Source organism: Heloderma suspectum, chromosome W (genome assembly GCF_057233095.1).
Source record: "Heloderma suspectum isolate Gila_16-S chromosome W, 16-S_ref, whole genome shotgun sequence".
Classification (NCBI taxonomy): Eukaryota; Metazoa; Chordata; class Lepidosauria; order Squamata; family Helodermatidae; genus Heloderma; species Heloderma suspectum.
Genome location: NC_139475.1, coordinates 66,321,618 through 66,333,648, shown reverse-complemented (window position 1 = coordinate 66,333,648; position 12,031 = coordinate 66,321,618). Strand labels below are relative to the sequence as shown.

The 12,031-nt window shown below is 52.1% G+C and overlaps 1 protein-coding gene across 3 annotated transcripts in view; it reads left to right on the top strand.

Annotated features, from left to right (window-relative positions):
• Window positions 1–12,031, top strand: part of LOC146334122 (protein ENL-like) — a 43,451-nt gene that overhangs the window by 22,431 nt on the left and 8,989 nt on the right. For all 3 annotated transcript variants that reach the window (XM_084825343.1, XM_084825342.1, XM_084825344.1), the window contains 2 exons: window positions 4,834–4,915; window positions 7,105–7,213. In XM_084825343.1, coding sequence (XP_084681469.1) covers window positions 4,834–4,915; window positions 7,105–7,213 — 191 coding nt within the window. The remainder of the gene's footprint in view (window positions 1–4,833; window positions 4,916–7,104; window positions 7,214–12,031) is intronic.

Here is a 12,031-nt window from a genome sequence, read left to right as displayed (position 1 = left end):
GGGAATTCCATAGGAAGGGGGCCACCACACTGAAGGCTCTTCTCCGCATGGACTCCAGACGGGCCATGGGTCTGTGTGGAACCACCGGGAGCGAGCCCTCCGATGACCTCAGTGACCAGGCAGGTTAGTAAGGGAGAAGGCGCTGTCTCAGGGAACCTGGTCCCAAGTTGTTTAGGGCTTTGTACACTAGTACTAGAACCTTAAACCTGGCCCGGTAGCAGATAGGCAGCCAGTGCAGTTCCCTCAGCAAAGGAGCTGCATGCTGAGAGGGGGCAGCTCCCGACCACAGCCAAGCTGCTGCGTTCTGCACTAACACCAGCTTCTGGAGCAGCCTCAAGGGCAGCCCCACATAGAGCGTATTGCAGTAGTCCAGTCCTGAGGTTACTAGTGCCTGTATTCTGCTCTCTCAACCGTCCATGGCCTATATGTTTATTTTTGTATTGTTCTCTTGCCTTTCTTCCATGGTGGAAATCAAGGAGTGTGGCATATGTAGGAGGCATGGCGGGGGGGTCCCCCCATCCCAGCACTGACCAGCCCCAGCCCTGCTTAGCTTCAGCAAAGCGGCTGCATCATGGGCAGTTAGACCACATTCCCAGCATGTCCTTCCTGATGTTCTATTACAAGACACGACTTCCAGAGCCCCTGAGCACTGCAAGGAGATCTAAACCTGCCTTCCCCAAGCTGGGGCCCTCACAATAAATAAATGAGTCGGACTACAACTCCCAGCATCCACCAACCAGCACGCTGGGAGTTGAGGTCCAACACATTTCTTTCTTTAGATTTATTTTTATATCTCTCCTCAGTCCAAAAAAGGGCTCCCGGAGGAGCTTTCAGTCAGTTGGTAAAGAAGACAGTCCCTGCCTGCAGGATTACAGTCTTAAAAAGACACGACACACAAGGAAAAGGGAATGGGGAGAGAAGGGGAAAACAATGAAATAGTCATCTGGAGGGCCCGTGCTTGGCAGAGGCTGGTCTAGCGCTCTGTCATGGGGAGCTCTGGCTCATGTTAAGGAAGCAAATAGGGCACAAGAGGAGGCTGTGTCCATGTTTCGCAGCAGTATGTATGAGAGGAGCGGGGCAGGGATTGGGTTGGTCCCATCTTCAGAAACCTCAATGTCGGTCTCGGGCCTGCTTCTTGTAGCCAGAATTTTGCCCCTGTGTTAAAAATGTCCAAAGCATGCCGTGCCAGACCAGTCGCTGTAAAAGTTTATTTAGAGAGCAATCCTGTGGCCTCTGGGCAGAGTCTGGGGGCTGTGGGGGGCATAGGGTACTTTGGATTCCTGGATCTGAGGTCAGAGGCAGCACTTTACCCTCGGATCCAGGAGTCGGAGCTCCCCGTCACAGCCACCACGGAGAGAACTGCCTCTCCGAGGTTGCAAAGGCGACCTTGGAGAGAAGGGAAAGGGGGCATGCCAGTGGGAGGGGAGGGAGGGGATGGTTACACCGTATCCCCAGGTCTCCCTCCCTCCCCAGCTCCTCAGTTAGAGGGGCGAAAAAGCCTGTCTTACCAAAGTTGCAGACCAGGGGGCGTGGTGGAGGCTACTCTGCACTGGATACTCATATGCTTCCAAGTTTGGAGGTGTATGAGTATCAAGAGAGGATCCAATAGGATTGTGCCCTTAGGTGTTATTACATTACAATGTGTATTATTTTGTTATTAATTAATTTTAGGGGGTGGGGTTAATTCCATTTTTGGAGACGACAAAAAAGTCAAAAGTCTTTCCCGACTCCCCCTGTGGCTTCTCCCAACCTGAGCTGTTGAATGAAAAGGAAGAAAATAACTAGGAGGCTGCCCAAGGGGGGCGGGGGGGGGGAGAGACGGGCGAGGGGGTGAAACAAGCTCAATAAGTAAAGAGGAAGAGGAGAGAATCTAGGTGGCTAAGGGAAGTGGGGGGGGGGAGTCAGGGAAAAATGGGGAAAGCATGTTGGTAGCGGAAAGCTAGGATGTAATCGCTGCTCAAAGAGACGCAGAAAATCTTGCCACACGCAGGCAGAAGCTATCGGGATCACCCCTCCTGTTGAAGGTACTTCTTCCTTTCGCACAGAGATCGAGGCTAGCTGGGCAGCGAAGTTAGATTCCCAGAAAATATGGAATTAGACAAATTTCCTGTGCAAATTAGGCTAATTTGCATAGGGAAATTTTCTGTTTGCATCAGAAAATCACTAGAGAGTAATCTAATTGAGCATGTTTACCAACACAAGTAAAATAAACAGTAAAGCTAAAAGAAAAAAGTACCCCATGTTAATTTTTGGACCCAAGTCCCTGCAGGTATTAGACCTGGAATATTTGAGAATATTTGAAATATTAATATTTTTAATTAAAGCACACTTAAGGAGCAAGCCTATGGCCACTAGTCAGTGGCTAGACGGCCATAGGATATGCCAGTTTCTGGGAACCAACCTCAGAGCCCACCCTCCAAAGTCGGTCCCCTGAGAATCAACACACACACACACCCCGCGCGTTGCTTCACAGGCAGCTCAGAATAGGGATGTTAGAGAATTCTGCCGCAGACTCCAGTGAGTATTTACGTAGCCTATCACGGCAAAGAGCAGGGACGCAAATAGCGTCCGCTACACCATTTGCGTCCCTGCCTTTTACCATGATAGGAGTCCGTGGCGGAATGGAGCAATCCCCCCCGCCACCCCACGAAATTTCCCCGGGATGGACCCTACCTTTTGTTGGCCGTCCAGTCCATCCGCTGCCCTGGTCTGCGGCCACGAATGGCTGCACCGGTCTCTGGCCGCCATTTGCCTCCCTACCTTAGCTGTGATAGGCTACGTCCGCTGCGCCATTTGCGTCCCTGCGTTAGCCGTGATAGGCTACGTATATATTTATGTAGCCTATCATGAAAAGAGCAGGGATGCAAATGGCCTAGTGGGCGCCATTTGTGTCCCTGCTCTTTGCCATGATAGGCTACGTAAATATATACGTAGCCTATCACGGCTAACGCAGGGATGCAAATGTCAGCCACAGCTCGGCAGCGGATGGAAGTCTGGCTGCGGGTGGGCCTGGCTTGCATCTCTGCAGGCTTGCATCTCTGCAGGCTTGCTGGGGAGTATTCCAGGGGGGAGGGACGGATCGCCTCCTCCCCCGCAGCGGACGGCCCCACCGGAACCGGGTGAGTAATCCGTATGCCCCTAGCTCAGAACGGCCCCATGCTCAGAAGAGGAGTGTGGAGTGGCAAAAACGGGGCGTTCCAGGGCGGAAAAGGTGGGCATGCCAGTACGACACATCCAACGTGTTGTCCGGCAGCTGCTTCACGCGCTCCACCTTCCTGCAGCTAAACAGCTGAAATCATCTGTCTAGCCGCAAATGCAGGGCAGCTGAAGCACAGAGGGGACAATACCCTCCACGCTTCTCCTGCCCTGCATTGGATAAGCGGTCGCCTCTGAGTTCGGAGGTGGCCGCCTATCCCAGTAGGATTGCTCCCTCCGTGTGTGTATTGGCCCCAAGCCTGTAGTTTTAGAGGGAGCTTAGAGATCCATAATGCTCTCTGACTTTAGTCCATCAGTTGCAGTTTTCCTGCTAGTAGGCCCCTTGATTGGTAAGATGAGTCAAAGGTCGATAGCGTGGCCTCAGCACATTCCATGCTAACGAAGGCTAGTATCTTATCGGGGCCTAGGATGTGCCTGAGAAGCGAGGCTTTGTTTATGCCGAGTTACAGGTGTCTGTGCTGGGGAACTTCTGATTGTTTTTCTGCTGCACAAGCGCTGTTAGGCTATGCTGGGAAAGTTGCAGATGAATGCGAATTAACGCTTGCGGCTGCCATGCTGCCTCACTGCTGACATGTATGGTGTAAGACCCATTGTACCCCTTGGCTCTGGGTTCAGAGAAGCTGTCTGATCCAACCATTGGGTACACCTGTGCACCGTAAGTACTCAGTAAAGGCTCCTTGTAAGCAAGCCTGGATCTGGCTTATCATTATCTCGGCACCTACAAACCTTAGCAGCCCACAGCCAGAGCCTACAGTGTGATTTAAATGTTACGTTATGTAGACATTTTTATTGGGATACTTGTAAAAATTTCAAGACAGTAGCATGTACTTCCCTTATATTGTTTGAATGTCAGAAAGAAACGAAGGTACTGAAAACAGCTGACATACCAAGGGTGCAATCCTATGCATGTTTAGAAGGAAAAAGTCCTACAATTCTCAGCATGGCTGGCTGGGGCATGCTGGGAGTTGTAGGACTTTTTCTGTCTAAATGTACATAGGATTGCACCCTAATTCAAACTTGCCCAACCTGGTGCCCTCTAGATGTGTTGGACTACAACTCCCAGCATTCTTCAGTCAGCATAACTTTAGCAACCCAAAGAACTGTGCATGATGTGCCAGCAAGCACTCATCTATTTCCACAGTGTTCACCTCTCTTCCACCGAGGCTGTTGGGGCACCTTCCATTTTGCTGTCTCTCCTTCTTAGTTCCATTTCATGCAAAGACATAGATGCATTTCAGTGACATAGATGTATCCTTCCACATACCTGTCAGTCACCTGAAAAACATTAATTACATCTTTGGAACTGCCATGCTTGCCAAATACATTATTTGTAATTGGCAACTATTCCTTGTTACCAACAAACTTATGAACAGAAAAATGTCTGCCTCGACATAAAAGTGTTAGAGAATTTTCCACCCCACCCTGCTGTGGCTGTGGGACCCTGGGAGTTGTAGTCCAGCATACCTGGAGGGCAACAGGTTGGGAAGGGCTGCTAATCTTGGTTACTAAAGAACTCTCTCAGTTGTGGGGGCGGGGGACAGATGCCATCTCTGCAGTCTGATCTGAAGGATTGACATCATTCTCTCTCTTCTTTTTCCCTTTCTATGGGGGATGAAGTCTGCCCCATCCAGCCCTTCTAGCTCCAGCTCAGACTCCAGCTCAGACTCTGATTTCAAGCCGTCTCAGAACCACAGCCAAGGTGCGTTGCTGTTTGGAGACCCCATGTGAGTCTTGGTGTCCATTAAGCATACCGTGCCCAAGTAAGAGGTTGTTGTTAATCGTAATAATTAAATCAGTTGGTAAATTTAGCATTGCTCTTTCTGAACGGTGAAAGCGCTTCATGTATATATCTCTCTGTGGTCCTTTCCACGATCGTGTAAGGTAAGTCAGCATTGCTCTTCCCGTATCACAGTTGAGCCCACTGAGGGCGAGAGCGAACGGCTTCTCTGGGGCCATCTAGTGAGACGTGAACTGGAGGTTTGGGGGTTTGTGGCTCATGGTGGGGACTAGATAAGCTTCTGGCCTGTTCCAGCAGGGCTGCTCTTATATTCTTAACATGAACTCAGTATTTCTGTGCCTGATTAAGCTTTTACACCCCCCCCCCCCCCACCATGCCTTTCTTGAAAGTTGTGCCACTTGGCTAGCTACCCAAAACATAGGTTCTGGCAGTAGCATCACCAGTTCCAGTAGATCTCATTAAAGAGCTGAGGCTAAGATTCCCATCGGGCTTGATGATTTCTTCGTTTGCTACCAATGCTTGTGAACTGCTTTTCAAACCCAATGATTCCCCAAGTGGCCTATGGTCCCAGTCAACCAGCACTAAAAAAATAAATATAAACAGATTGATTTTTAAAACCAGTCAAATTATGTAAATAAGTTCCCGACATTCCTAACCAATCAATCACTTTATTTGTAGTCCACTTTCCTGCATGGTATGCTCAAAAGTGGTTCACCACAAAGCCTTATGAAAAACCGATACATTATTATGCATATTAAAGAAAAGTCAGAACACTCCCCTCAGGAAGAGGCAGCCTGCCAGCTTGACCTCAGAGGGATCCCACAGTTCAGGGACAACAACCAAAAATAGTCTCTCACCTGAGGGAAGCTAACGTAGGTCTGTCTGGGCAGCTGGGCTATCGCGATAAGACTTTATAAGCCAGCGCAGAGGATAAGCGAGCTGGCACCCTCCCAGATGTTTTGGGCTACAATTCCCATAACCCCCAGCCAGCATGGTCAATGGTCAAGGCTCATGGGAGTTGTAGTTCCAAACATCTGGAGGGCATCAGGTTGAGCAAGGTTGAAAGTAAAGCAGGTAAAAACCAATCAATTGAACAGCAGTCAGTGAAGAATCAGTCGTTCATTGAGGTTTGTGAGGATAACACTGCTGATTAATTTTTAAAAGTAGTTACTAATATTCTCATCAATGTTACTTGTACTAACCCAGCCTTTCCCCAACCTGGTGCGGATCCCAGATGTGTTGGACTGCAACTCCCATCATCCCCAGGCCATTCTGGCTGGGGGTGATGGGGGTTGTGGTCCCAACACATCTGGAATCCGCACCAGGTTGGGGGAAGGCTGTACTAAACAGTAAATAACAGCATTCACAGAGTGCTTCCTAGCGTGCCTAAAGTGTGACACCTTATCTTGCTGCCATCCCTGACATCAACCCTGTAAAGTAGGTCAGTGTTATCCCCATATTACTAGGGGTTCCTCCACAGGCCGGGGAGGGCGCAGCAAAGCAGAGCAATCCAACAGAATAGCCTCTGTGGGTGTAAACAAGGCTTATTCACCCCAAGTTTCCCAACAGTGTTTTGAGCTCGCTCTCCAGGGTGTAAGAAAGGCCTTGGAATGAGTTTCTTCTTGCTCTGAAAGGATTGGCTGGCCCTAAGCACCATGAAACAGTTTTACTCTCAAACGGGAGAGCGCTAGATAGACCCATGGTCTCTAACCAGCATGGCTGTTCTTGCGTTCTTATGAGAGACGGGGGGATCTCAGAGGATGATAGGGGAGTTGCACAGTGCCCCCCTTGCCTCTGCGGCAGGCCTACACAGGGTGTACAGAGCCCTTCCCTCCTGGCTGCGACTCAGCAGGGCCCTTATTTTGATGCCCCAGACAGGCAGAATGACTGGCTTATTATGCCCTTTGTGGGCCACCATGAACAGCTGGCTGGCTGCCTGCCTTTGGCTTAGTGAGCCTTAAGTTGTGCCAACCTACTCTAAAGGTAGCCTGGTTGCTCTCAAAGCATTGTGTACACTTTCTGGGGGAACTGAACAGAGCCCAAACTGACGGTGCCCTTTAAAACAGCCTGGCGCAGCCCCACTTAGCGCTGAGCCCAAATTCTGTCGCATACCCCGTTAAAACTGCTTTCCCCTGGCTTCTGACCTCCAGGGCCACTGCGTTCTATGGTTGAGGACCTTCAGTCAGAAGAGTCCGACGATGACAGCTCTTCGGGGGAAGAGACAATGGTCAAGGCGACCCCGGTTGGCAGGGATGCCAGGTGAGAGCGGCTCCATGGTCTTTCTGGCCAGGGCTTGCTGGATCATTTCACATGTTCAGATGGAACCCAGAGCTTAATGTTTAGCGGGGGAAATGGGGCTTAAAATAGGCATACTCCACAAGAAAAAGTCTGGGGGCCTCATTTGACTGTAAGGTTATCTGCTGATCTCCCCCCACCTCTCAAATAATAATAAAGGCCTGGTGAATTTTAGATATGATTAAATGTGGGGTCAAGCTATCCTGACTTCTGCAACCTGAACAGAATGCTCAGGATGCCACCAGGGGTGGGCAGAAAGTGGATCTCCAGATGTTTGGGACGTCAACTCCCAGCATTATTGACCACTGGCATGCTGGCAGGAGCTTCTGAGCATTGAAGTCCCAAACTTCTGGAGATGTACCTTCTGCCCACCCCTGGAGTAGACTGTTTAGCATAGTTCTGCTTCGTTGGCATTGGTGTCGATCTTGAAAGCTCTGAAATTGCTTGGGTCCAGGGGACATAAAGGAACATCTTCTCCTTTGGAGAGGCCCTTTTCCAGGTGCCCTGAGCTAATGAAATTAGGTTGGTGGCTACAAGAGAGCGGGCCTTTCTTGGTGGTGGCCCCCTCGCCTTGCACTCACAGTGTTGATCTTTTTGGCACCAGACATTTTAGATCCTAGATTTTAAAGTGCCTGCAGAGTGTTGGATTGGCTGCTCTCACCTGTTTTATATTGTATTTTTCATCTCTTGTGCTGATTATTGGTGGTGGTGGTGGTGGTTTATTCTGTACTGTGCTTATTTTTTTTAGTATTTGCCCAGAGAACTCTTGTTTTGGGCCCTGCTAAAAATATAATAAATACTGTGAGGAGGGGTGGTGGAGAAGAAACATTGAAAGCTGCCTTATACTGAGTCAGACGTTTGTTCCATGTTCAAGATGATTTACACTGACTGGTAGTGGCTCTCCAGGGTTTCTGACAGGGGTCTTTCCCAGCCCTACCTGGAGATGCCAGGGATTGAACCTGAGACCTTCCCCAGGCAAGGCAGGGGCTCTACCACTGAGCTACAGGAGCTGGGTAGAGAGAAAGAAGGGCCTGTTTGGAGCACTGAAATCCCATCTCCTGCTTAGCTCAGCACACCCCTCGCCCTGGGCTCCAAGAATTCACTAACACGCTTGAGAACCACGTGGGTTCTATACTTCCAAGCTTGAGGGCTGGTTGCTTGTTTTCAGCTTTAGAAACACCTCAGCTTGGACTCAGTTTTCCTCTTCCTCCAAATTGTACGCTTGTGTGGCGTGACAACGGACAAGTGGTACAGCCAGCCTTGGACCTGTGTGTTCAGCAGGAGGCGAGAACTCTCATGCATCCAAATGCAACCACAATCTCCCTTGTAGTGAGCTCAACCATCTGTTGTCAGCCCAGCCTGGCAGAAGTTCTCCAACCTCCTTGGCAATCAGTCTTTTAAACAATTCTCCCCCGACCCCCCCGGTTGTAAATTTTTCATATGACTCCAAGAACTGCCAAAGGACTGCCTTGGACGGTAGCCAGCGAGATGCTCTTGCTTTGGGGAACCTTGCCACCAGGCCTGATGCAGAGAGGGGCCACCTGCTGCCGTTCATCTCCAACATGTGGGCTTGAGAGGGAGCCTGGGAGCTTCCATCAGGGCTGGCCCCAAGACATTTTGCAGCCAGACGCGAAGAACAAGATGCCGCCATTCCATGTACAAAAGCTGGCTGGACTGTTTCTGCAGAGAGAGCCAGGGCCTGCAGGAGAGGCCACCACCACCACCGGGGAAGAGGCGGGCCTGCTGCTGCTGCCGCCGCCACCACCACTGCCACCACCACCAGGCCTTCCCTGGAGACTTCTGCTTGGCAGACTGCCAGTCCCTGCAGGACCAGGCCCCCAGGTACCGAGCCAGCTGTGCTGCTCCACCTGCCCTCCCTGGAGGGGCTACATAAGCTGGCTGGCTGAGGTGGCCTGGGAGAGCCAGGGCCTGCAGGAGAGGCCACCACCATCACCGGGGAAGAGGCGCGCCTGCTGCTGCTGGGCCTGCGGCGGCGGCGGCTGCTGCTGCCGCCGCCACCACCACCACCACCACCACCACCACCACCTGGCCTTCCCTGTGGACTCCGGCCTGGCATTATTTTTAAGGGGATTTTTAATGGTTTTGTGTGTGTGTGTGTTTTCTTTTTCTTGGGGGATTTTGTTGTGGTTTTAGGGGTGGGTAGCCTGCCTGATAGGCAGGAGCGAGGGGGCATGTGTCCACCTGATGGAGGCAGTGGGGAGAGTGTTGGGGGCCAGAAGATACCGAGGCTGGGCGGCAGGCACTGGCGGAGCCCTAGGGGCAGGCCATGCCAGGTAAGGGGAACAAGGGAGAGATGTGTAGTATCTGTCCCCTGTTCCGGGCCTGTCCAGAGCCAAAGGATGGCTGGGGGAGGCGTGACCCCAACTTCTGGCCTTCATTTGCTGCTCTGCAATGCCAGGTCTGTTACCCAGAAAACCTCCCTCATCCATGACATGATCCTGGATGAGGGTGCAGACCTGGCATGTATTACGGAGACCTGGCTGGCCAAGGCTGCTGCTCCACCCCTTGCAGCCATGTGTCCAGCTGGATTTTCGTATGCACAGCAGCCAAGGGCTGGGGATCGGGGAGGGGGAGTGGCTGTTATCTACCGAGAGTCCTTGGTCTTCACCAGACCCCCTCTCCGGGAAACCAAGGTTGCTGAGTGCATGTACTGGAGGTTGGGCCAGACGGGCAGTCTGGGGATTCTGCTCGTGTACCGTCCACCCCGCTGCACGACTGACTCCCTGGCCAAGGTGCTTGAGGTGGTCTCTGATGTGCGTGTGCAGTCCTCTAACTTACTGGTGTTGGGGGACTTCAACGTACATTCGGAGGCCATCCTCACAGGAGCACCTCGGGACTTCATGGAGACCATGGCCTCCTGGGAGCTGCACCATATTCTAACTGGGCCCACCCATGTAGCCGGTCATGCACTAGACCTTGTGTTTGTTTCTGGAGAAGTGGGGAGTGATCTGGAAGTCGGGGGTATATCCACCACCCCCTTGTTGTGGTCAGATCACTATCTGGTGACGTTGGACTTCTCGGTTCCACAACCCCTCCGCAGGGGTGGAGGACCCATTAAAATGGTCCGCCCCAGGCGTCTTATGGATCCAAATGGATTCCTGAACGTGCTTGGGGATTCTCTGGGGCATGCCAACGGCCACTCGGTCGAGACCCTGGTGGGCGGCTGGAATGCCGCAATCACTGGGGCATTAGATCAGGTGGCTCCGAAACGCCCTCTCCCCCTGAACAGGGCTCGGACTGCACCATGGTTCAATCCGCGGTTACGAGCTCTGAAACAGGAGGTGAGACGGCTAGAGCGCCGGTGGCGGAAGTCTCGCTCCAAAGACGATCAGACACAGGCTAGAGCTGTATCTTCAGCCTATCACGTGGCGGTGAAGGCAGCAAAAAAGGAATATTATGCTGCCTCCATCGCGTCTGCAGAGTGCTGTCCCAGGAGGCTGTTCCAAGTGGTCCGGAGCCTGGTCGGTCCTGTGGCTCCGGAACCACTGGAGCATTCTAAGGCCTCCTGTGAGGCCTTGGCAAGGCACTTTGCAGATAAAATTGATCAGATTAGGTGTGTTACTCTGCATGCTGTGGATACAGTTAGTGAGCAAGAGGCGGCCTGTGGCAACCCAGTTTTGTGGGATCGGTTCCAGCTTCTTCCTCCTGAGGAAGTGGACAAGGTGCTTTCATCGGTACAGCCGACCACCTGCTTACTTGATCCTTGCCCATCTTGGCTCATTATGAGCTGCAGAGAGAGACTGGGTGAGGGGATCAGGGCGGTGGTGAACGCCTCCCTTGAGGAGGGGGTGATGCCATCAGCCCTCAAGGAGGCAGTGATAAGACTGCTCTTAAAGAAGCCCTCCTTGGATCCTCAAGTTCTGAACAACTTTCACCGTCTCAAATCTGCCATTTTTGGGCAAGGTGATTGAGTGGGTGGTGGCGGTGCAGTTGAAGGCACACTTGGAAGAAACTGATTATCTAGACCCATTTCAGTTGGGCTTCAGGCCTGGGCATGGGACAGAAATGGCCTTGGTTGCCTTGGTAGATGATATGAGGAGGGCTCTGGATAGGGGTGAATGCTCCTTCCTTGTTCTCCTCGACCTCTCAGCGGCTTTCGATACCGTTGACCACGGTATCCTCCTGGACCGCCTGGAGGGGTTGGGCATTGGGGACACCGTATTGCGGTGGTTCCGGTCCTTCCTCTCCGGCAGGTACCAGAGGGTAGCACTGGGAGAGGAGGTTTCGGACCCATGGCCGCTCCCTTGTGGGGTGCCACAGGGTTCCATCCTCTCCCTGATGCTATTTAACATCTATGTGAAGCCGCTGGGGGCTATCATCAGGAGGTTTGGGGTGCAGTGTCATCAATATGCGGATGACACGCAGCTCTACCTCTCGTTTAAATCTTCACCAAGGTTGGCTGTAGAATCCCTGTCCAAATGTCTGGAGACGGTGAGTGGCTGGATGGGGAGGAATAGGCTGAAGCTGAACCCTGACAAGACCGAGGTACTTTTGGTGGGAGACAAGAGGAGGCTGGGGGATGTTGACCTGGTGCTGAATGGGGTACGGCTACCCTTGAAAGACCAGGTCCGCAGCCTGGGGGTCATTTTGGACTCCAAGCTGTCCATGGAGGCTCAGGTGTCAGCTGTGAGCTGGACAGCGCTGTATCAACTCCATCCGATATGGCGGCTGCGCCCCTTCCTTCCCGACCATCTGCTCCCATCGGTAGTACATGCCCTGGTCTCCTCTCGTTTAGACTACTGTAATGCGCTCTACGTGGGG